The 25,111-nt window shown below is 58.9% G+C and overlaps 1 protein-coding gene across 2 annotated transcripts in view; it reads right to left on the reverse strand.

The window, feature by feature from the left end:
* sema3h (sema domain, immunoglobulin domain (Ig), short basic domain, secreted, (semaphorin) 3H) overlaps positions 1 to 25,111 on the reverse strand; it is a 40,229-nt gene that overhangs the window by 4,910 nt on the left and 10,208 nt on the right. Inside the window, exons 3-17 of one of the 2 annotated variants that reach the window (XM_069189606.1) lie at positions 23,796 to 23,950; positions 21,071 to 21,133; positions 20,275 to 20,394; positions 16,500 to 16,593; positions 13,670 to 13,789; positions 11,857 to 12,011; positions 10,478 to 10,592; positions 5,169 to 5,238; positions 4,076 to 4,220; positions 3,188 to 3,407; positions 2,264 to 2,352; positions 2,010 to 2,051; positions 1,339 to 1,496; positions 1,187 to 1,248; positions 499 to 641 (exon numbers count right to left, since the gene is read on the reverse strand). In XM_069189606.1, coding sequence (XP_069045707.1) covers positions 499 to 641; positions 1,187 to 1,248; positions 1,339 to 1,496; positions 2,010 to 2,051; positions 2,264 to 2,352; positions 3,188 to 3,407; positions 4,076 to 4,220; positions 5,169 to 5,238; positions 10,478 to 10,592; positions 11,857 to 12,011; positions 13,670 to 13,789; positions 16,500 to 16,593; positions 20,275 to 20,394; positions 21,071 to 21,133; positions 23,796 to 23,950 — 1,751 coding nt within the window. The remainder of the gene's footprint in view (positions 1 to 498; positions 642 to 1,186; positions 1,249 to 1,338; positions 1,497 to 2,009; positions 2,052 to 2,263; positions 2,353 to 3,187; positions 3,408 to 4,075; positions 4,221 to 5,168; positions 5,239 to 10,477; positions 10,593 to 11,856; positions 12,012 to 13,669; positions 13,790 to 16,499; positions 16,594 to 20,274; positions 20,395 to 21,070; positions 21,134 to 23,795; positions 23,951 to 25,111) is intronic. The other variant, XM_069189607.1, reaches the window with a different exon arrangement.

Raw genomic sequence — 25,111 nt, forward strand, 5'->3', positions numbered from 1 at the left:
GGCATATCTTTGTGTGTTATAGGCATGTCTGTTTACAGTGTAGGGTGGTGGTGTGTGATGATCCGAGCGTGGCTAATGCAGTATGGGCGTGTTTGTCCGTGGGGTGTGTCTACCAATGGTGTAGGTGTGACTGTTTGCAATGTGGGCGTGACTATGTGTGATGATACGGGTGTGGCCACCGCCGTGTGGGTGTGGTTATGTGTGGTACAGATGTGTCTGTTTACAGTGTGGGTGTGGTGATGTATGGTATGGGTATGTCTATTTGCATTGCAGTGTGGGTGTGACTATGTGTGATGATATGGGTGTGGTTATGTATGGTATGGGTGTGTCTGTGTGCAGTGTGGGTGTCTCTATTTGCACTGCAGTGTGGGTGTGGTTATGTATTGTATGGGTGTGTCTGTTTGCAGTGTGGGCATGTCTATTTGCACTGCAGTGTGGGTGTGGACCCTGTGTTGTCCCAGATGGGTCTCTGGGCAGTGTTACTACATCACTCCTGACCTGGTGCAGCTCATGGTTGTTCTCGCCAGCCTCTCTGAACCAGGTGACGGCCGCGTGCCTGGACTTCGGCAGACACTCCAGGTAGGTGCTGTTGCCCTCGGCGACCACCATCACCCTCTCTTCCACCTCCACTTCCAGGGCAGCTGGGACAGACAGAGACCCAGAAATTAGTCAATACAACTATTACAAAACTCAAAGTTACACTGAAGCCCGAATAACGGTGCATTCAAAGAGCTCAACCCAACCAGAAGACGTTTACGACAGATTGGCGGAGGGGATGAGTGATCTGTATTCTCCTGGAGCAGACCTCTCTCAGAGCTGCTGTAGAAATGTCCACTTGCCTGCAATTCCAGCCCGAGGTTGAAACCCCGTTTAAAAGCACTAATCACACCTTATTGATGCTAACAGCGTGTTTCACACAGTCCCACGCGGCCTCCTGACCTCCCTTTTGCCCTCCCCCCACACAAGGAGCAAGAATTCACCACTTCACCCGCGACAGGCTAGTGACCGCTTCTCGCTGCCCGTGAAGGGCGCTCAGGGGGGTCAGCTGCCCTGGGCGCCCCGGCCTGTTCACCTCCAGGGGGGTGAGTTGAGCTGCAGTGGCTGACGGCGGCGAGCAGTCGATGGGAGAGGAGAGGCGCCCAGGGTCGCCACACACACAAGACAAAACCCCTCTCGGGGTGCTCACCTCCCTGTCTCATGCACTGGGTCAGCGGGTCCCTGGTCACTCCCGCCTGCCTCGCGTTCCTCCTGCCAACACAACGCATGGCCCCCGTCAGCTGGCTCCGCCCCGGCCTTCCGGGCACCGGGCAGCGACCAGGGCGGCGGCGCCAGGCTCACCTGCGGGCGAGCGGCACGAAGGGGCTGCAGGAGGTGCCGTCCCAGGTGCAGTAGGGGTCCCGCGCCAGGCAGCACTCGGCGCAGGCCTGGCCGTACAGGTCACACTGGTACAGCGCCAGCTGGGCAAGGCCTTCCCTGGAGCCAACGTACAGCCACTGCTGCGGAAGGGAACGGCCGCCGCGTTAGTGCCCTTTCGCACGCCGGCGCCCCTCTCCACAGACGCGCGGACTGGGCGCAACACTCGCAGAAGGAGACCCCAGGCCTGAGCCCCGAGGATCCTCAGGCGCCCTGATCAGGTCAACCCGGCGGACGTCTTCAGAACCGACAGGGAAACACGAGCCAGAGGACTCAAGTGGAAACTACAGGGTGCGGAGAGTTTACCCAAAGGGTGGGTGGGGGTGTGGAACAAGCTGCCCAGCCACGTTGTTCCAGCCGATTCTTAGCTGCCAACTACCAAAGAAGTTAGGGGCGTCACAGGGCCTCCACCCGTTTCCACATCTTTCTAAATGTTTTTTCTGAGCAGAGTTCGTTCAGAAAGCTAGCCAAGTGATTCCGCCCTGCAGTAAGAATGGGCTGTTCCAGGGCCCGCGGGCCAGTCCAGCACGGCCCGGCACACCGCGGACCCCAGGGAGAGGAGCAGGCTGGGGCTGCGATCGGGGGGGGAGTCTTACCCGTTTCTTCGACAGCGTCATCGCCGTGATCGCAGACTGGTCCTGCACAGAGGGAAGAGGAGGAAGGGCTTTACAGACTGTTCTGCACACTCAGTCAGACAGCACGTATAGTGTCATGCCTCTCGATGACCACAGCTATCTAGGGCAGGCCGACGGCACAAGGGACAGACATGTAGAGACGCTGACGGACAGGTATATAGTCAGGCAGGTGAACAAACAGGTAGACAGGTGGACAGACAGACAGTCAGACGAACCTTGAAGACCTGCAGCTCCTCCAGAGTGATCTCCTGCTCGCCCTCCTGTCCCTGGGGCAGATGGATGGCCTTCAGCACCAGCCCAGAGTCTGCAAAATCCACACACCTCCGTTACTCTCACCAGCGCCTGCAGGGCTCGTTAAAAACACAGCGTGACCCGAGGGCCTGGCATCTCTGAGCCAAGGTGGGAGTGAGTTTTATTGCTTCCCGACCTCCTGTAAACATGACCCTTGACCTCAGCAACAGGGCGCTCAGACACCTCAACAAGAAGCCCCTTTGTGGAATGTAAACACAGCAACGAGCCTGTTTTAATTGCAGGCTGCCACTGTGTGGGCTGTCAGTGGGCCTTGTCACCATCAGCCCTCATTAACACCCTGAGTCGCATTCATCACTGTCTGGGGCGACAGGCCTGCTGATCGGGGGGAGCCTGACAATCGCCAGCCTGGCAGGGGGTGACCGCTGCCGTTTCCTTCACAGCCTGGACTGAAAGTGCGATAAACAGAGGTGTGACTCAGACCTCGTCCGCTTTTCCACTGCAGACCGACCTCTGGCTCTTCTCCTGAGAAAAAATGCTTTCTTGCCTCACTTATTCAGGCAGCACGGTGGCCCTGGGTTCAGTTCCAGACCTGGGGTGCTGTCTGTGTGGAGTTTGCATGTTCTCCCCGTGTTCCTGTGGGGCTCCTCCCACAGCCCAGAGACAGGCTGGTGGGTTAACTGACGTCTTGGGAAAATTGGCCCTGGTGTGAGTGCGTGTTTGTGCTTATCTGCCCTGTGATGGGCTGTACCCCGCCTTGAGCCCTTCGATTGCTGGGATAGGCTCCTGCTCCCCCGCCACCCTGAACTGGATAAAGCTTTTTCGCCAATGGGTGGACAGTCTCGTTCATGCAGCGACGTTCACACCGGTCTCACAGAGCAGGCACTGACCCGTGCCGATGAACAGGACGTCGTACTGCCCGTCCACAGCCTCCACGTGATCCACTGCCAGCCGCGTCAGCTTGTACGGCACCCCCACCCGCACCAGCAGGGGGCGCCGGTGCACGGGGTACACCGCCTCGTACATCAGCGGGTGCGTGCGGCTGAAGAAGATGACGTCATCAGGGTAATCCCGCGTCGACCTGTAGCCTCCGTAGGTCTGGCTGGGGCACTGGGGAGCAGAGAGCGCAGGCAGGCCGCGGGCATGAGGGGGCGTGGGCCTGGACAGCAGACTGTAACCCAGCAGACATCAAGTGCCCTCCCTCCACAAAGTCTTCCCTGGCCCTAACCCTGACCCCAGATCACCTTGAACCTTCACCCTTATCTTTCACCCCTGATCCCCAGCAGCTGGAGCAGCCCCGATCCCTATAGCCCCGGCCCTGACCCCCAGCAGCTGGAGCAGCCCCGATCCCTATAGCCCCGGCCCTGACCCCCAGCAGCTGGAGCAGTCCCGATCCCTATAGCCCCTGCCCTGACCCCCAGCAGCTGGAGCAGCCCCGATCCCTATAGCCCCGGCCCTGACCCCCAGCAGCTGGAGCAGTCCCGATCCCTATAGCCCCGGCCCTGACCCCCAGCAGCTGGAGCAGTCCCGATCCCTATAGCCCCTGCCCTGACCCCCAGCAGCTGGAGCAGCCCCGATCCCTATAGCCCCGGCCCTGACCCCCAGCAGCTGGAGCAGTCCCGATCCCTATAGCCCCTGCCCTGACCCCCAGCAGCTGGAGCAGCCCCGATCCCTATAGCCCCGGCCCTGACCCCCAGCAGCTGGAGCAGTCCCGATCCCTATAGCCCTGGCCCTGACCCCCAGCAGTCGGACCGCGGGGTGCGGAGAGGCGTACTCACAGTGCCCGGCCGGGGGAAGGGGACCCTGCCCGTGTACTCCACCCACTTGTACTGCGGCCCCTCCTTGTGGGAGAAGTGGCCCTTGAAGGCCACGGCGATGTCCTGCATCCTGTACACGCACACCGCCGAGCCGTTCAGGACGTCGCTGCAGGGGCGAGAGGGGCGACAACGGGGTCCCATCACTGGGCCTGCTCGGGCAGCACGGGCGCCACGCCCCCCAGGACTTTCAGGTCATCGCCATGACGGGAGGTGCGTCCGTTTTGGGACCTCGGCTAAGCGAGGAGGAGGGGCTCCCTGTCCAGACAGGAGGTGTCCCACTACAGCGGGGTGATGTAGCTGGCGGTCAGACTGACCGCGGTGTACGCAGTCTGGAAGGCCCGGCCCGGCCCGGCCCGAGCACCGCCAGCGAGCCGCACCGCGTGTTCCCCATTCCGGCTGAAGCGCAGAGTCGGGGGACCACCTTTGGGGCTCGAGCTCAGCCTTACTCAGCCTGGAATCACAAGAGCCCTCGGGCCGTCGGCGGCGCGTGGCAGCGTCTCGTGGCGCGTGTCCCAGGGCCGGCGGCCATCACAGATCACACGTGAGCCCCCCCAGATGTTACCGAAAAGGAATTGGCAGGATACTCCTTAACAACCACCACAGCAAACAGACGCTGCTGCCAGAACCCGAGAGCGGAGCCTGTGTGGACCTTCACACACAGCAGGGCCTCCCGCTTTGCGGGGGGACACTCTCCCCGAACTGCCGCTCGCTCGTGAGGTTCACTCCCTCAGCCCGTCAGCACGAGCGCAGGAGCAGCTGGGGCAGAGGGATCCCGGCCCACAGGGAGGGGCGAACTACCAGTCTTACACCTTCCTGACCTGTTTGTAATGGAGTATCAGACCTCACAGGAGCAACAGGGTGTAAAGTACGACCTCTCGCCAAGTTTCATCTGATCTGAACTGGATTTAGATGGGGTTTGTATAACCAGCGACAGAGTGCAGGGCCAACAGAGTCCTGTCCGAGACAGACGCCGAACTGCCTTGTGTTCTGTTGAGGTGACGGCGCAGTGACTGGCTCTGTCCAGGGGGGCGGTGCTCTAGAGGGAACAGCTTACCTGGACGTAGTGAAGAGACCGTAGATGAGGGGGTTGGCCTTGTCCTTGCCCTGAAGAATGAAGACGTCCTCTGTGGGGGGAACAGGGGAAGAAGGGGTGTCAGCTCAGCTCCAGCAGAGCCACTGTAAGAACAGCTGCACCCAGATCCTAATTCACAACCGGGGCATCTCGTCCGAGTGCAGGCAGGCAGTTTAATAGCCCAGTGCCTGTAACAGGTCAGGGCCTGGACTCTGAGAGTGCTGTGAGCTGTGAAGTAAACACACGGTATAAAAGCAGGACACAGCCTCTTCCTGCTCACTGTCCGCGTCAGAATCCAAGCACAAGTTCCAGGGGATCTCCGCCGGCTCACAGAGGAGGGATCCCTTTCCAGGAGGAGTTCCCTAAGGACCCCGACTTCGAAATGAACAGGATGCGCGGGATGGGTGCGCGCTGGGAGCAGCGGGGTGCCGTGTCCCCGGGTCCACTGCTGACCCCCTGGCACCCCTCCCTGCCCGTTCCGCTGTGCTCCGCGGTTTGTCGCGGAACGGGCCGCCAGGATGGAAGTTGGAAAGAAAAACAGAGGTCGACAGAGGCCCTGTGTGCTGTTTCCACATCGGAATACAGTAATCATGGCAACTGTGGCATCCTGCTGGCCACACCGCCTTCGCTCAGGGAAAAGGCCCGGCCTATAAAAACGGCTCGTTTTCGACGTCTGTTTTCCATTTCTGGAGGGAATGACCCGAGACTCCCAGGCGAACGGCACGCCGCCTGACTCCCGGCGGTGTTTTTGTTAATCCCACGTCTGTTTTATTTTTGGGCAGTGCGAGGTGGCCTCCGCCCGGCGCTCCGGAGGGCAAACCCGGGTTCTGCCTGACCTGGCCCAGGCTGGGCTGAGACCGCACGAGCCGAGAACAGGCCCCTCTCTCTCAGAGGAGCGGGGCGCGGCGTCGCCATGGTTTTACGACGGCGTGAAGAGCCCGAAGGTGGAACCCCAGCCAGGATTCACCCCCTGACCCCAGCAGACACAACACCGCTACTGTGCAGCTCGGCCTGCTCGCGCTCCTGAAAAGGAGCTATGTTTTTCACTGGCGCTCAGTGCTGTTTCCCTGCAAGGTCTGGGAGAGCCAGTCCGTCAGTCAGTCAGCCCCCCGCGGCAGGACGGGCCCGTGTGGGCCCACTGCCGATCACCCCCACGGGGACTGGGGCGCGGAACGCCGGGCTGGCATTCCTGACCATCCACAGCGTGCCGGCGGGCGGAATCGGATCGTGGGGCTGTGGCCGGGGGGGTGTCACAGGATTCCCGTTCAGCCTCTCCGAGCTGCTCCACAGAAAGACCAGTCCAGCGGAGACAGCCCAGCGCACTCGTGACAGACTGCCACTGGTGTGCGGAATGAAGCACCGAGCCGCACCAGGGAGGCTGACGTGACAGGAAATTTCACCATTTCCTTCACCACGCAGGGCGACAACCCAGCCTAATAACGGGGAGCTCTGACTGGCCTGATCCTCGTCCCTTCCTGCATCGCCAGTTACACGCGTTGAGGAGCTGACTCCCCTGGCGCAAGATGCTACTTTATCCTGCAGTCAAGCCTCCCTCGAACCTTGCGCTGCGGTCTCGCCTGCGTCTCTCCCCTTTCCCGGGTCACTCTCCGGGAGCCGGAGCCAGGTCTCCTCCACGCCCGCCGCGATCAGAACGGGCTCGGTCCGCTCTCCAGGTTCCGTGGGCCGCCTGTTGTCATGCCCACCAAACCAGCCCCTCTCTGAATCGCGCTGGGCTCCGAATCCCCTAACGAGCCCCCGTTGAATGGAGCCCCTCCAGAGCTCTCCATGATCCACGCTATCCACTCTGCGTGTGAGCAAGAGAAGAAAGGCTGCTGTGATTGCTGACCGCGGCACTCCACATTCCTAAATGAATCCCCGCCACGCTGGGTGGGCTCGGGACGGCCCCCACCCCCGCTGCAGTCCTGGGAACAGCTTGACGTTGCCCAGCACCTGAAGTACCTAACTAACGAGCGCGTGCCAATTAACCCAGCCCTGACCCGCCGCGCCGGCGCGCCCGAGGACAGTCGAGCTTTTGAAAGCGTGGAAGGCTGTTCGGAAGCACCGTGTCTTCAGGCTCCTGGTCGATTCTCCCCGGCTGCCCCGCTCTCCCACCTGAGCGGCCCGCGGGGAGGGAGACGGAGGCAGACCACACACAGGCAGGCGGCCCTGCCAGGGGAGCTTTCCCAGCCTGCCCGCACTGCCCTGGGGTTTTCCAGGGAACTGCGGCTCTCTCCCTGCTGCGTGCCCTGCAGCTCTCACTGGGGATCCGGGCCCTGCTGAGAGTGAGAGTGTGTGTGTGTGAGAGTGTGAGAGAGTGTGTGTGAGTGTGAGAGTGTGTGAGTGTGTGAGTGTGAGAGAGTGTGAGTGTGAGTGTGAGTGTGTGTGTGAGTGTGAGAGTGTGAGTGAGAGTGTGTCTGAGTGTGTGTGTGTGAGAGTGTGAGTGTGAGAGAGTGTGAGTGTGAGTGTGAGAGAGTGTGAGTGTGTGTGAGTGTGTGTGTGTGTGAGTGTGTGTGTGTGAGAGTGTCTATGAGTGTGAGTGTGTGAGTGTGAGAGTGTGAGAGAGTGTGTGTGAGTGTGAGAGTGTGTGAGTGTGTGAGTGTGAGAGAGTGTGAGTGTGAGTGTGAGTGTGAGAGTGTGTGAGTGTGTGAGTGTGTGTGTGAGTGTGTGTGTGAGTGTGTGTGAGTGTGTGTGTGTGAGAGTGTCTATGAGTGTGAGTGTGTGTGTGTGAGTGTGTGTGCGAGAGTGTGTGTGAGTGTGTGTGTGAGAGTGTGTGAGTGTGTGTGTGAGTGTGTGTGTGTGAGAGTGTCTATGAGTGTGAGTGTGTGTGTGTGAGTGTGTGTGCGAGAGTGTGTGTGAGTGTGTGTGTGAGTGTGTGTGAGTGTGAGTGTGTGAGTGTGAGAGTGTGAGAGAGTGTGTGTGAGTGTGAGAATGTGTGAGTGTGAGAGAGTGTGAGTGTGAGTGTGAGTGTGTGTGTGAGTGTGTGTGTGAGTGTGTGTGAGTGTGTGAGTGTGTGAGTGTGTGTGTGAGTGTGTGTGTGAGTGTGTGTGTGAGTGTGTGAGTGTGTGTGTGAGTGTGTGTGTGTGAGAGTGTCTATGAGTGTGAGTGTGTGTGTGTGAGTGTGTGTGTGAGAGTGTGTGAGTGAGAGTGTGTGAGTGTATGTGTGTGTGTGTGAGTGTGTGTGTGAGAGTGTGTGTGAGTGTGTGTGTGTGAGAGAGTGTGAGAGTGTGTGTGTATCTGTGTGAGCTTGTGTGTGTGTGTGTCAGGCTGTTATCTCAAACGCCTCTGTCCTCTCACAGATTTCGCTCCATGTTGTGAAAACAATTGTCTTGAGCTGCTGAGACAGATCCCCTCGTCCCGCAGGGAGGCCCTGTCCCTCCAGGCTGGCAGGCGCGGGGGGCTGGGAGATAGGGGCGCAGAGGGACAGCCCCCCGCCAGGTGTCCTGCCCATCCTGCAATCAGGGCAGCGGGGGAGGGGGGAATGTTCACACTACTCTTTCTTTCCATCGAGGGAAAAACAACTTTTTTCAATGTTTCATTTCTGTCTGGCAGCCAGCAATCACACAGGAAATTCACCGTGTAGAAAGCAGCTCCCCTCGAGCACCTGCCACCTCCCCCCAGAGACACCTCCGCCCCGCACCCCCACTGCTCGCCCAGCGGCTCACCGATCTGTCCGGCTCACGCCTGAACCTCAGGGGGCGTTTCACCGGAGCCGTCCGAACTGTTGAACCGCGCTCGGGGGCAGAACAAGAGTGCCCACCCAGAACCGAAGCCCACGGCCCGCCACTGACGAGCCCGCGGCGCTGATCGCTTTGGAACGACGCCCACTTGGCTCACCTGTGACTGAGTCATCTGGTGCTCCTCTGATCCTTCATTAATAAGGATCTAGCAGGCCCTAATAACAGCACTACAATAGTGCGATCGGTTTTCGCTCGCTACGTTACACGATATTTCTGCCCTGGATCCAGCCCAGAGAAGCACAATCAGACACAGTTTCAGGCTCGAGGGGTGTCCTTGCGCTGGCAGGAGGAAAAACGCATTCTTCTCATGCATTCGAACAAAGGAGATTACGAGGGGAATCTGATACTTGCATTCAGAATCCTCCGGGGGCCCTGACAAATTCCACCCAGCGGACCTCTTCAGACTCGAGAGCGAAACAAGAGCCAGGGACAGGAAGGAAAGCCTCTGGGAAGTGCATCTCAAACCAAGAACACAAGTGCATTTCAAACCCTTCTTGACACAAAGGCAGGGCAGTGGGGGTCTGGAGCAAGCTGCACGGCCATGTCGATGAAGCAGATACCCTGGTTTCTTTCTAGAAACAGCTGGATGACATCCTGGGAGCAGAAGCCAGATGGGCCTCTCTTCATGTGTAACCATGAATTCCTTTATATTCGATTTTATCTCCTTACTTTTCGGCACTGAGCAGAAGCATCAGAGCATCATTAGGAGGAGGACAGTGGCCCACAGGAAACAGGAAACACTGCGGGATCCAGTCTCCTCTCATGGATCTGCGATACAGTACCTGCCCCGGCCTCCCAGGAGGAGAAACCTGACTTCCCACATCGGCACTGTGGGATGAGATTCTCCGACAGCCCGACTGTCTGCTGTGGTCAGGGGCCGCTGGGAGTGTGAGACTGAACCCCCCTTCGGGGACACGCTGTGTCATTAATCACTGGCCGTCCTGCCCAGAAGATACCCTTTCCACGCAAGGCAAGACACGAGGAATTTGGCTCCCTCCCGCTCCCTGTCCTCGCACGTGAGCCCTGATGTCAGGCGAAGCCCCCCTGTGCACAGGAATGTCTCCCGCAGAGCTGGAAGACCTGCTCCTTCTCGGCGCGAAACACTGTTTCTCTTTCCCAGGCCCCGATTCGCCTGGCGGCTGCAGAGCACTGTGCCGGGGCTTGCCCACGTGCCTGCCGGCGTGCCTTCGGGACTGTGGACACCCACAGCGCCAGCCGCCTACAGAGGCGCCCCTGACTGGCGCTGCGCCCTGAGCCCTGAGCCCAGCAGCCCCCGAGGAGCGATGGCGCAGTGTTTACAAGCGGCGGAGAGCGCAGGAACACCCGAGCGGTTAGACTGGGGAGCAGGTCATTCGCCCCACCAGCTCGTCTGATGCTAATTGAGCTCGTCCGGCCCCTTCCTGGAAGACACCCGGCCTCAGCTTCAACAGCAGCTCTGGGCAGCTTGCTCCAGGCTCACGGGCCTCGGGTCAGGTCGGATCGGGTCGGGTCGGGTCGGGTCGAACGTGACAAGGACGCCGGCGGAAGGCGGAGGAGAGGGGTGCGGGGACTCACGCAGCAGGTCGAAATGCGTGTGGACGCCGTCGGCGCCGGGGACGGAGCAGACCAGCCGGGCCTTCAGGAAGGTGCTCCACTTGTTCACCAGGCTGCGCTGGCCGCCGATGTCGTTCTGCAACACAGAGCAGCAGCAGGTCAGGGCCAGGAGGGGCCACACTGCCGGACAGTCCCGGCTGCAGTTGTTCTGTACACTATTTAACAGACCAACAAAAGACCAAGTGAAGGTGAAGTCCTCCCCGAAGAACAGAGAAGAGCAATGCAACGTTTCAGAGCATTCTCTGCCGCCACTGACGTTCCCGCTGCTGGGAAAACGGCAGGCGCAGCTGCCTCTGCTCCGATCGGCTGCGCGCTGCCCGGGAAGGTCAGAGATCAGGGCTATGGGAAGAGCTGTGTTTCCTCTCTAGCCTGCAAGCGGTGGGGCGGCAGAGAAAGGGGGCTGTCACGTATTAACCCTCTTCTCTTATTAACCCTCTTCTCTTATTAACCCTCTTCTCTTATTAACCCTGTTCTCTTATTAACCCTCTTCTCTTATTAACCCTGTTCTCTTATTAACCCTCTTCTCTTATTAACCCTGTTCTCTTATTAACCCTGTTCTCTTATTAACCCTGTTCTCTTATTAACCCTCTTCTCTTATTAACCCTCTTCTCTTATTAACCCTCTTCTCTTATTAACCCTGTTCTCTTATTAACCCTCTTCTCTTATTAACCCTGTTCTCTTATTAACCCTCTTCTCTTATTAACCCTGTTCTCTTATTAACCCTCTTCTCTTATTAACCCTGTTCTCTTATTAACCCTCTTCTCTTTATTAACCCTCTTCTCTTATTAACCCTCTTCTCTTATTAACCCTGTTCTCTTATTAACCCTCTTCTCTTATTAACCCTGTTCTCTTATTAACCCTCTTCTCTTTATTAACCCTGTTCTCTTATTAACCCTCTTCTCTTATTAACCCTGTTCTCTTATTAACCCTCTTCTCTTTATTAACCCTCTTCTCTTATTAACCCTGTTCTCTTATTAACCCTCTTCTCTTTATTAACCCTCTTCTCTTATTTATTTATTTATTAACCCTCTTCAAAGCCGTCTGCTCCCAGACAGGTTTTCCAGCCACCTCCTCTTCCTCCGCAGGGTCGTCCCGACAGGATTTCATCCAAAGTTTAATACTTTTTTTTTTCCCCTGTGGTCCCGGTACCAACCAGCTCAACACCCGATTTTCACCCGAAAACGGCGGGCCTCCCCCGAGCCGGGATGAACCCCCTACCCGATCCCCGTGTGGGGCGGTTCCCCCCCCCTGTCTCTGACAGCCCTGTCCCGCCCGGCCCGGCCCGGGGAGCAGAGTGGGCCCGGGAGGAGGCCGAGGAAAGGCAGGGGGCGCCACTGTACCTTGCAGACCCGGGCCACCCGCGAGTACAGAACCTTCCCCGCCGAGCCCGCCGAGCCCTCCGCCTCCTGGGCGCGCTCCGTGAAGAACACGTACACCTTGTCGTCCTCTGGGTTGCCACTCTCGGACACGGACGCCACCTTCACAAACCTGGCGTCTGAGGAGGGGGGGGGAACAGAAGAAAGATTAGGGACGACCCCCCCCCCCTCGAGCTCGCCTCGAGACCGCGGGCCGAGAGCTCCAGGGTGTCAGCTTCAACAACAGGGCGGGGCAGCTTGTTCCACGCCCCCACCACTCTTTGGGTAAGGAAGTGCCTCCGGTGCTCAATCCACTTCCAGCTTCCACCTGCGTCCTCTCAAACGCACGAGTTATCGGACACTTGGGGTTTAGACATACAGCTTTTTCACTCAAGTGCGCTCCAAATGGACAGTGCTGCTGTGAATGGACCACTGGATTACAGCTGCCTGGCTGCTGACCTCGGTCACCCCCACACCGAGTGTGCAAGACGAGGAAATGGGTTTCACAGATGAGGCTGTAAAAGGCAGCAGGTCGCAGTCAGGGAGTTAAACTGGGGTTAAAGAGCTGCTGGCCAGAAACACGGGACACGGGGGGGCCCCTGCAGGGGGGTGAGGAGCGGGCCAGAAAGACAGGTCGCAGAGGGCCTGGGCAGGGGGGTGCGGACCAGCGGATTATTATGGGACAACCAGGCCTGGGCTTCTTCCTGAAGCACTTTTGGGATTTCTCTTCCCCGTGTAGGCCACGTGCATCATTTTTCTCAACAGCACACGCCCCTGATTTCACAAAGCCAAACTGAGATTTATAACCTGCCGGCTTCGGGGACTCCCGAACTAGCTGACTAGTCTGCGCGATTGATGTCACGGCGGCTGCTCTTGTGTTTTCAGTGGAGGGGTGCCTTGGAGTGCGTTATAGGTTCGGCCTTCAGGCTCGACTAACTGTCTCCTCCCTCGGGCTCCGGGGGGACAACACCTGCCAGAACATCCCGGGACATCACCGGGAGGAGCTCCCGGAGCTCGTTAACCCCTGCAGCGCTGGGATAGGAGGCAATGCAACTCACAGCACGGGAAAAGCAGATCAAAAGAGCCTCCTGCAATCTCTCTCCCTCCCCCACGTGTGTTGCTGTAGAAAAGTCTCGCTTTTTGAGGTTCCACAAGAAAGATGGGGAGACTGAGAGCGGGGTTTTGGTTTCCACGCCCACACGCCCACGGACACTCGTACTGCTGGGTATTGGCTGAGAGGAGGCCAGGCCAGGCAGCACCCTGCCGGCCCCCCTGTGCTTTTCAACCAGCCTGAGTGGACAATTTACTGTCTGTGTGTGTGTGTGTGTGTGTGTAGGGGGGGGGCTCTTGCTCTACCCCAGTGCAGTTGCAGCAGGGTGACCTGCAGGGGGCGCTCACAGGGTGCCAGGCAGGAGCTGGAGCACACACGCGGGGCGGTAAGGTAAATATTTGTCACTGTGTGGGCTCCAGTCGCGGGACCACCCAGTTTCCTCCAGCCTCCTCTCTCTTTCACACTTAAACAGTGTCCTCAGTTACCGCAGAGGGAGGGAGGGATCCGCGTAGAGAGCAGTCCGCGTTTCGGAAGTGGCCCGAAATGAAAACTCGCGAGGGCTGTGGGTTCATTGGCCCTACGTGAACAGGGCAGCGACACGGGGGCACACTGACACCCCTCCAGCAGCTCTGGGGGGGGGAGGGGGGGTCCCCCTCTCGCTCCACCACACCGAGAGGACACCCCAGGAATAACCCCAGCCCTGGGGCTGCCCTGGCGTCTGACCCAGCAGGTGGCGGCCTCACTCACCCTGCAGCCACTTGAAGTCGTACTGCTCCGTGCGGATCACGTGCCGGCTGCTCAGGCTCCGGAAGAAGGCCGTGTCCCGGCTCATGAAGTCGGAGGAGATCCCGGCGTACAGCTCCCCATCTGCAAGCACAGGGGGGCCACAGCATCAGCGTAGGGCCCTGCAGGCTCTCCAGGGGCTCCCAGGGATCCGACGCTCGGGGATCACGCCACACGCAGCTGCACCGACACTCCCCTTCCTGCAGGGGTCGCCCTAACTGGGCCTCCCACCTACAGCAGCGTGGACAGGTCCGCCGGAGAAGCTCACCAGCCGCAAGAAGAATCTCACTCCTTTCTACCCCGTGTAACTCATGTGCTACATCATGTAGTTACCAAAACTTACTTATTACAAAAGACGTTGTTGGAATTGAAATTTGGGTCAGCATGGTGGAGCGGAGATTTCGAATGACTGTCTCCCAGCGCTGGGGCCCTGGGTTCAGTCTGCATGTTCTCCCCAAGTTCAGAGTTTTGTTCAGGTGCTCTGTTTCCATCCAGAGTCCAAAGACACGCATGGGTTAATTCAGAGAACTGGCCCTGGTGTGAGTGTGTGCAATGGACTGGCGGCCCCTCCAGGATGCCTTCTGCCCATTGATTGCTGGGATAAGCTCAGGCTCCCCCACGAGCCTGAACTGCATTAATGAGGCTTTTCCTATGCAACAATATTAAACGGCTCTGGATAAAAAGCACAAGCCAAAAGTCATTAATAATAATAATAATAATATCTTGAATCAATAAAGTGTTGTCAGGATAGGTACACCTGAGGGAAAACTGGATAGCTGCAGTATTTTTGCAGGTGTCCTTTCGGAAAGCTCCGGGTCCTGTAAAGATGTATCTGCCCCGGCAGTGAGTTTATTTCAGCGGGGACTCTGAATCAGTGAAGCTGTAACGCTGGCGGGCGGCCACGTCCTCACCTCCCCCACACCCTGAAACAGAGACTCCAGCAGACGCAGGCTGCAGCCGCTCCATGCCAGTAACTCCCCAGGAAAACAGACGCACGCCCGTCCAGAGAAACATTCAAAACAGATCCCCATTATGCGGCGCTGGAACAGACTCTGATTTTATTCCTGCCCTATTAAAGAGTCACATGGTGTGCGGAGTGGAATTCATTGTGATGCCTTTGAAGCTCCGTGTCTTGGACTGCGCGCCAATGTGGAAAACCCCTTCTCGCAGACGGAGAGATCAGACATTGGCCGAGGAATGAGGAATGAGAACATGACATCGTCGCTAAGGCCCTGCCGAGCGCTGGCGGAGAGACGGCGGGCCGCAGGCCACAGGTGACAGAGCGGAGAGGCAGGCGTGATTCCGAAGTACCAGGCTCATGGGTACCACTGCCAACTCGCTCCAGGAGGGCTAAGGTTAGATCCTTACCCCCCTCCCGCCAGGAGCCTGAGCAAATCATCCCGGCGAGCTCCTTTCCTCTCCACTCATGGAGAGGAAACCACACGTTCATTCATTTATGGAAGTGAGAATTAAAACAAAACGCATTTTACTGTCTCTCGTTACAAGGCAGCACCGGAGCAGGGGAGCCCACCGGCTGTGTGCCGGCCCCCCACTCACTGACGCCAGCCCTGCTGGAGCCCGGCTCGCTGCCCGGACCCCCCCGGGGGAGAAGTGAGCCCCCGCTGCCAGGAGCTGCCTCCTCTCTGCTGCTGGGGGGGGGGGGAGTTGGGGGAGAGCTCCGGTGTGTCTCCAGGAAAACATGGACGATTGCGAGAAAGATCCGGGTCTTCTGTTGCAGTGAGACTTTGGACAGCCAAAGGTAAACGATCGATTCCTCTGCCCTGCAGATCAGCGATCGGTCCAGAGCCCACTCCTCTGCCAGGCATGTAGCCCGCGCGTCAAGGTTCACCAACCTGTGGCCCCTACAGTCCGTTCCGCTGCAGCTCTCTGGGCTAACCAGCTCATTGATTGACTCGTCGAGCCCGCTGTCATCCAATTAAGCAATCAAGGAGCTGGCTGTTGCAAAACTCCGGAATGGAGCGGACTGGCAAGGCCACAGGCTGAGTGTATAAATTTGACACCTCTGGAGCTCCGCTGTAAGCCTGCAGCGAACATCCCCTGTGAGCTGTACCAGGTGTACACGCAGCTCAGTGTCTCAGATCACATCCTCCCCTCCAGCTACAGGTGTCTGTAGCTCAGTACCGGTCTTGCCGGGATGTCTATCACAGTATTGCATTACCGACTGCATCCTGTCACCTGTTCGACTGCATTAAGATGCTCTTCTGCCTGAAGCACTGGCTTGTGATTGGCTGTGCTGTCTGCCACTCCTGAGAGGAGGTGACACCAATTCAGAAGAAAACGTGCCGCAAACTGGTTTACAAGCTGTGTGCAGGGTCTGCCTGCCCACTTCAGCGCCCGACAGACAGAACAGGCCACAGGCAGCCTCAGCCGCCCAGCAGGTCACGGGCCCGTGTTCCCAAACGCAGTCAGGGGTTACAGCTACGCTCCAACGGGTCTTGAAAAAAGAAGGGAAGCTCTCCTGCCAGCCCAGGCCGTGACTGATTGAGAGGCAGCCCATCCTGCTGGAAAAAAAAATTTCTGGCCAAAAGAAATGAAATGGAAAGAGGAATCCTGCTGCAGCCAGGGGTACAGACGGCATCTGCAGGAGCTAGAGTGTTAAACCAGATACTCAGCATCACACACGCACACACACACACACACACGTGCATACACACACACACACACACAAGCACACATACAGACACATGCACACACGTACTCACACGCACATCCATACACGCATGAACATGCACACACACACAAACCACGCGCGCACACACACACTTGCACTCACCAATGATGGCCGTGGCCGTCCTCTGGTGGGGGTCGTACGGACACTTGCCCTTCCCGCACTCCGTCTGCCCGGGCAGCAGGAGCAGCCGATCGCCCTGCGGGACAGACGGACAGGTGAGTGGATGGTCCCAGAGGGGCGAACAAGCGGGCGGAGTCACACAGGGGCCGGGACTGAGCTGCACCGGGGGCTCTCCCGGTCCTGGGTCCGCTCTGTTCAAGAACTGTGGTCCTGCGCACAGAACACCGGCTCGGCTCGGCTCGGCTCGGCTCGGGTGATGTCCAAGCCCGATCGGAGAGAGACTGGGGCTGAATTCCTGTACTTCTGACCCGTTTGAGGACGCCAGCGCGTTCAGTCGGATCTGGCTCGGGGAGGCCTGCCTGGGAGCGGGGGGGAGGGGTATCAAAGGCAGATGTGCTTTGTGTTTATTCCAGAATCCCCCAGACAGCCACGATCCGGCTTCGGGGACTGGATCCGAGTAAAAGGAAACCAGACATAAGACACGAAGGGAGTTTCAAAGAAACCCCCGAAATGTCACAGATGGGAACGGCGCTTGGCCGACAGATCTGTGTGGTCCAGGCCTGCTGATGACTCAATACGGGGAGGACAGTGCGGAGAGGGGAGAGCAGATTCAGTTTCAGGCTCTCCTGATGTCTGCTTCATGAGGTCATGTTTGATCGCTAACAGATGGGTTTATACTGCCGTATCAGTTACACAACTGGAGATATTTAATATTTTCTGCCCGCGTTGTCCTGTCACTTACAGTATTTCTCTTTTATCTGTCCCTTCGGTTACACTGTGAGCCGCAGATCCCCAGCGTGCTGACGGTGATGTCATCCCAGACAGACTGGGAGCGCGCTCGAGGCCAGGTCCGTCCAGGGCTCGAGGCCCGTCCAGGGCGGGCCCCTTCCAGGTGAGCGGACAGAGCCGCTCTGGGCCTTATCCTGCAGTGCCTGCTGGGGAGCAGTTTCTCACGGTTGCTCAGATGGCCCAGGGAAGAGCACACAGCAGGTGTCTGGGTTGGCCTGGTCCTGTGGCGTTACAGGAACTATCAGAGTGATATAGCGCCTCGCACAAAGGGAGGAGGAGAAACTGAGCCTGTGTGCATGAATGTGTGTGAGTGTGTGTATATGTGAGTGTGTGTGATTTGAATGTGCACACTCATGTGTTTGTGAGCGTGAGTGTGTGTGTGTGTGTGTGTGTGAGTGTGTATATGCATGAATGTCTGCGTGCACGTGTGTGCATGCTCGTGTGTGAGTGTGTGTCAGTGTATGTGTGCGTGCAAGAGTGTGTGTGTGTGTGTGTGTTTGTGTGTGCAGTGCGTTTGCCTGTGCTGCACATGGGCAAGCTCCATGAGCTGCTGCGAAACTGACTCAGGCCTGGCCTGGGCGAAGAGGCCGGTCTGTGAAGACCCTGCAGGGGAAGAGCTGCCTGCAGTGGGTTTAAATCGTCTGGATCGCGTGACTGCAGGCCTCCTCTGTTTCCCTCCCTCCCTCACCCTGCAGAGCCATGACCGAACCAGCTCAGCTGTCTGACAGGGGACAGCTGCGCGTCTCTGTCCTGGCAGACGAGCGGCCCGGACTTCTACAGCAAACAAGAGCACCGTGGCTCAGCCAGGGACAGCGTGACGCTGTGCAGCACCCAGCAACACGAGCCGGAGCCGAGTCCCTCGCTTACACAGAGAAGCAAAGAAGTTGCGCACAGAAACCAGCCCGCAGCAGCCACAGGAGCTGGGCAGCCTTCACGATCGTGTGTAAATTAATAAGGCATGGGGAGGGAAACCTTATTTCCATAAATGGATTCTCACTGCGACAAATGAGATTAATTTCCACTTACTAACAACGCGCTGAGAGGCTAATCCTCCAGGCTGTGGGAAAGCACAGAGGGATTAGGGCTCCCGGCTCAGACAGCCACCAGCACCAGCCTTCCCAGTACATCTTCTCACAGACACGCGGTGGGATCTCGGGCCCCCCCTCCCCCCAGTATCACCCACAACTGTGTGTGACACAGGTACAGAGACAGCCCCACGGAACAGATTCAAGGGGCTGGACAGGAGCGGTGCGATGAGATCCTGCGCTCATGGTGACGGTGCTGTTGGGCCCTTTAAGAGCAAGACTACGACACCTCTACCAGCCTCCCAGCCACGGATGCACAGGGGCTGTCACGCCTGGGCAGAACCCCCCCCCTGCTGTTTCTGCAGCTGTGGTTAGGGGCTCTGGCTTCACACCCCGGGGGTCGCGGGTTCAAATCCCGGGTGGGTTCTCCTGTCGTACCCCTGGGCCAGGCACGTCTCTTAGTAACACGCCCTGCTGTATCAATGGGCGCCAGCGTGAGTCGCCTTGCGTGAAAGTGGCCTTCCGCCGCGCTGAGCGGATTAGCGCTGGCGCCAGCCCCCCCCACACCACACCAGCTGCGCACCCCTGCGCCGTGCCAGCAACACGGCCCACAAGCCTCTGCGCCAGCAGGCGAGAAACTCAGGAGACAGTGGAGCGAGTGGCCTGGCGGTGACGCTGTCACGGTGACCCACACTGAAGTGCCCTCTGGGATACATCGGTGGGCCAGCAGCAAGGCAGCATGGGAAGAAAGGCCGAGCCCGATCCAGAGCGCCGCGCACTCTGACCTTTCTCACAGAGAGCTGAGCATGTCGCCCCCAGTGCCCCCCCAGGACCGGGCGCAGGGCCAAGTGGAGGTGCCAGTGCCTGTACCAGCCACTGCTCGGCCGCTCTTAACAGCAAGCAGGGCCGGGGAGCAGGGAGAGCTGGGGCTGAGGGGGCAGAATGGGCACAGTGGGTACTGCTGGGCACTGAGGACACTGTGGGCAGTCTGGGCACTGTGGGCAGTGTGGGTACTGCTGGGCACTGTGGACACTGTGGACATTGCTGGGACTGTGGGCAGTCTGGGTACTGCTGGGCACTGTGGGCATTGGAGGGCCTGTGGGCAGTGTGGGTACTGCTGGGCACTGCGGACACTGTGGACATTGCTGGGACTGTGGGCAGTGTGGGTACTGCTGGGCACTGCGGACACTGTGGACATTGCTGGGACTGTGGGCAGTGTGGGTACTGCTGGGCACTGAGGACACTGTGGGCAAACTGGGCACTGTGGGCAGTCTGGGTACTGCTGGGCACTGTGGGCATTGAAGGGCCTGTGGGCAGTGTGGGTACTGCTGGGCCCTGCAGACACTGTGGACATTGCTGGGACTGTGGGCAGTGTGGGTACTGCTGGGCACTGTGGGCATTGGAGGGCCTGTGGGCAGTGTGGGTACTGCTGGGCACTCCGGACACTGTGGACATTGCTGGGACTGCGGGCAGTGTGGGTACTGCTGGGCACTGTGGGCATTGGAGGGCCTGTGGGCAGTGTGGGTACTGCTGGGCACTGTGGGCATTGAAGGGCCTGTGGGCAGTGTGGGTACTGCTGGGCCCTGCAGACACTGTGGACATTGCTGGGACTGTGGGCAGTGTGGGTACTGCTGGGCACTGTGGGCATTGGAGGGCCTGTGGGCAGTGTGGGTACTGCTGGGCACTCCGGACACTGTGGACATTGCTGGGACTGTGGGCAGTGTGGGTACTGGTGGGCACTGCGGACTCTGTGGACATTGCTGGGACTGTGGGCAGTGTGGGTACTGTGAGCAATGCACCCTGGGGGTGAGAACCATTCTCAGAAACATTGAACTCTGTACGTTTCCAATCAAGCATCATCATGTCCTCTCCCGTGTGCTCAGGAGGGTGGCAGCGTGCAGGGCCCTGTGAAACCACGGGCGTGCACAGCGGCGCGGGCTTACCCTGAGGAAGAGCGCGGTGGGGATGAAGGCACAGCGCGGGTGGAAGGCGCCGGTCCCGCAGGCGTACAGGTGGGTGTGGTTGTAGGGGTGCAGCACTCTCAGGAAGTTGGCGCAGTCCAGCTGCCAGGGAGAAGGACAGAACCTCAGCACAGCGCCCCCTGCTGGGGTCAGGGCAGTCACACACGGGCTGATGGCTCAGCCTGACGTGTCCCGCGGAGAGGAGCCGCCCGCGCGCCCCTGCATGAAAACCGCGGCCTGCGCCAGGCCAAGCCGGCTGGACTGCAGGGAAGTGGCTGGCCAAGTGCACTACAGGAGCACCAAGGGGTGCCCAGCTCAGCTCCCTTGTGGAGTTTGTAACAAACGTTCGGCAGGGATGACAACAGCCCAGGCTCGGCTGTCAGTAATTCCCAACCACTCCTGACGTCATTTCCTGTCCTAAATTCTGGACATGATCCTCTCCTCTCCCTCAGATACTTCTTTTTGCACCCCTCCTGCACCCCATCTCCCCCCTGCAGCTGCCCCTGGATCACCCCTCGCTCTGCAAGGGGTCCCAGCCTCCTCGTCCTCTGGCCAGGAGGCTTCTCAAACACTCAATAAACACTCAATACACCTCTCAGCTCGCTTCCTTCCTGGCTGTTATTATTCCGAGCGAATTAAAATTCCTATCCTGCAGCCGTGGAAACGTGCACCTTCACGGCCTCTTGCTCCCTCCCAGCGAGCGCAGGATCAGACGCCCCCTGGGCGATGTGAACAGCCAGCTTGAGAAGAGAGAAGTGGTCTCTGAGCGCTCTCTCACCTCACGGTCCTTCCCGGCCATCTCGCACTCCTCGATCCGGTCAGGGCTGGCCGGCCAGTACAGCTGCGACAGACACACGGGCGTCAGGCGGACAGACAGACAGCACAGACCTCCGTACAAACCAGAGCAGGCATTCTGGGTGACCGAGGAGGCAGACAGGCCGCGGAGCAGACGAGAGACCGGCAGACGGCTTACGATCAGCGTGCGGTCTCGCGCGAAATTGCAGGTGATGGTGTGGTTTCTGTTCGTGAGGAGTGAGGAGTTGTGCTCACACAGAGCCAGAGACTCCTGGCAGGTGCCTGCGTGGGCCGAGGAGACAGGCCCCATACTTCAGCGGCCCGTTAGAAGACACACGAGCCTCCGGGCTCCAGTTCCTCCTCCGAACACTGCGCGGTGATGGGCTCTGCTCACACCTCTCCCGGTCCCTCTCCTCCCTGTCTGCGGGGCGGGACAGCCGGAGCTGGCTGTGGTCCGGCTGTGGCCCGACTGTGGGCTGGGTGACTTACCCAGGCTCCTCCCCCAGCGGCCCGGGACAGAGCCCTGAACCAGACTCCCAGTGAGAGGCTTCAGGAAAACATTCCTGGGTGTGGGGGGCACAGACTCCCTCTGAGGGATGGTATTCTGGGGATCCTCTCTTCCCTATTGTTGCTGTTCCCAGGTCTCCCAGCAGCCAGCAGGGAGCAGGGTGTTAAAATACCCCTTTCCCTGGGGCAGATCTCCAAGCCTGCTTGCATGGGGCTTGTTCAGGAGAGTGATTTTTAACAATTTTAAAACACCCACAGGTGCGCTACATTCACGGCGGTATCGCTGATGGGAGAAAGGACGCGAGAGGATTCAAGTGGAAAGTATGTGGAAGAGCCCTGAAGACGTCTTTACACAAAGGGTGGTAGGAGTGTGGAACAAACCGCGGGGCCATGTTATTGAAGCCCTGGCTTCTTTCAAGACACGGCAGGATGAGGTCTCTGCAGTAACTATCCTTGTGTTCTAAAGCTGACTCTCTCAATGTCTCTTCTGCGACATCACGGGGGCTGCAGGTCATGAGTCTGCTGAAGGGCAACGAGCTTCTTGTTCACCACTCGTTCTCCCCCTGCAGGGGGGCCCCTGCCCTTTGAGCTGGGCAGACATGTGGGGGTGCCAGAGGCATGACAGTAGGTGAGAGAGCCTGGGACGGACACCTAGAGAGAGGATTACGGCCCCCCACACACTGGGGGGTACGACTGGGGATACCCCACAAAGAGTGGGTCTCTGTGGCTCCTGGCTGCGGGTCCGTGGGGAGTCAGGGAAAGGGGGAGAGGGGCCAGGAGGCAGGGGGCTCCAGCCGGACCCCCCCTGAGCTAATGCAGCGGTCAGCTGTGGGCAGGGAGAGAGGAGCGGGGCAGACAGACGCACCCAGGGGCCGACAGACAGATCACAAAGGCAACACGGCGCAAGCAGGAAACTCTCCCTATCGCAGCTGGAGCGCCTCTGGAATGGCAGCCCTGATCCCCGGGGGCAGACGGGAGACAGCCCCGGCCGGCTGCTCCGGTTCCGGCAGTGCGACACTGCAGGGGCGGAGAGTGGCGCTGGGCTGCAGATGGCCCACTGGGCTCTGTAATTAAAGACAGCGGCAGTCTGGCGCAGCGGCGGAGCCCAGGAATAGCTGCAGCCCTGTGGCGGGCTGTGGAGGAGCCTGTCGCACGGACTTAACTCTGTCAGCCGCTGGGGTGGAGCTGCCTCCTGGCCCTCCGGGGGGCGCTACAGGGAAGCCAGAGGCAGAGCGATGGAGGGGGGCAGAGGGGCCGGCTGGGCCCTCCCTGGAGCGGTGCAGGCCAGCGATTACCCCGCTAACGAGCAGCCATTTGGGCCCAATTTGAGCTCCCCGACGTGGGCGGGAGAGGTTATCTGGAATCTGCCCCTTCCCCGCGGGCCCCTCCTCCCTCACACCGCGGGCCGAGGAGTCGTCCACCGGGCAGAGGGGCAGCTGTCTGCCAGCAGACAAGAGCTTCTAGAAACACCTCTGCCTGCCCCCCGGGACCACCGCTGTGCTCATGTCATGCCACAGCTCACGCACCCACCTGACGAGACGACAGATTGCAGCCAGATGGGCTCACAGTGCTCCTTCGTTCCTGCTGCCTGCCCCCCGAATCTGCTGCGAGCCCGTCAGCAGGACAGGGTGTGCTAACGGCACACACTCACACTCACACTCACACTCGCACACTCACACTCGCACACTCACACACACACTCGCACTCACACTCACACTCACACACACACTCACACACACACTCACACTCACACTCACACTCACACACTCACACTCGCACTCACACACTCGCACACTCACACACACACTCACACTCACACTCACACTCACACACTCGCACTCGCACACTCACACTCGCACACACTCACACACTCACACTCACACACTCGCACTCGCACACGCACGCTCACACTCGCACACTCACACTCGCACACTCACTCACACTCACACACACACACTCACACTCACACTCACACACTCACACTCACACACTCACATTCACACACTCGCACACGCACACTCACACACTCACACACACACTCACACTCACACACACACTCACACTCACACTCACACTCACACACTCACACTCACACACTCACACTCACACACTCGCACTCGCACACGCACACTCACACACGCACACTCACACTCACACACGAGCCCCTCCAGCTGGGCGCGGCCCCGCCGCCCCTCCCTCACCTTGCGGACCCCGTGGGTGATGTTGTCCAGGCTGGTGGTGACCAGGTGGTCCTTGATGGCGGCGTAGAGGCGGCGCCCGTCCTCGTCCAGCAGGATGGAGTGCAGGTCGCCCGCGCGCAGGGGCAGGGACAGCACCCTGCCATTCCTCACCAGCTCTGCAGGGGGCAGCGAGACAGGCGCCCATCAGGACAGCACGGTTGACAAGGAGCTGACACAGCGGAGAACACAAGGCACACGAACAGTACACGGATAAGGAACACCGACCACGTACGGGCAATACTGCAAGTGGCCAGCGTGGGGCGGTAGACCAAAGCACCTACAGGTGCAGGATGGAGAGAATATCAACGGTCACTTTTTTCTTTGACAGAACCCCCCCCCGCGCACGCACACACGCACACACACACCAGAAAAAAGTGAAGATCACCGTCTCCCTCAAAATAAGAAATTCCCTTGTCAGCTTCTTTTCCGGCTGACTCACAGAAGCCACAGGCTGTCCCTTCTAATCCGACCGGAAAACCGCGGTGTCCAGCTCCAGCTGCCTCGCGGGCGTGTCTGTCTCCGGGCTGCAGAGGCTGGGACACAGGCCGCCCAGCCAGCCCCACCAAATGCCACCAAAATAGTCCCTTTCTCCAGCTCCCTGGCTGCGATCCGGGTCTGGCATAGAAGCTCACACACAAGGCCAGTACTGAAACCACCAGCGGGGGCAGCGGTCTGGGCTCTGGACTTGTAAGCAGAAGGGTGGGGGTTCAAACCTACTGTTCCTCCAGGAAAATACCCAAATGTATGAATGGATACAAAAGTATGAATGGATACAGAAGGGTGGGGGTGGAGGGGATCCCCATTACCTGTAAAGCTCTTTGAGTGGAGTGTCCAGAAAAGTGCTATATAACCGTAAGAAATTATAATAATAATAATAAGCCTCTCTGGATCAGTGCTTTAATAATAATAATAATTAATAATTGCTTACACTTATATAGCGCTTTTTCTGGACACTCCACTCAAAGCGCTTTACAGGTAATGGGGACTCCCCTCCACCACCACCAATGTACAGCCCCACCTGGATGATGCGACGGCAGCCATAGTGCGCCAGAACGCTCCCCACACATCAGCTCTCAGTGGGGAGGAGAGTAGGGTAATGAAGCCAATTCATAGAGGGGGATTGTTAGGAGGCCATGATTGATAAATCCCCTACTCTTTTTGAGAAACGCCCTGGGATTTTTAATGACCACAGAGAGTCAGGACCTCGGTTTTACGTCTCATCCAAAGGATGGCGCCTGTTTACAGTATAGTGTCCCCGTCGCTACACTGGGGCATTA

This window comes from Lepisosteus oculatus, chromosome 4 (assembly GCF_040954835.1).
Source record: "Lepisosteus oculatus isolate fLepOcu1 chromosome 4, fLepOcu1.hap2, whole genome shotgun sequence".
In the NCBI taxonomy this organism is placed as follows: domain Eukaryota; kingdom Metazoa; phylum Chordata; class Actinopteri; order Semionotiformes; family Lepisosteidae; genus Lepisosteus; species Lepisosteus oculatus.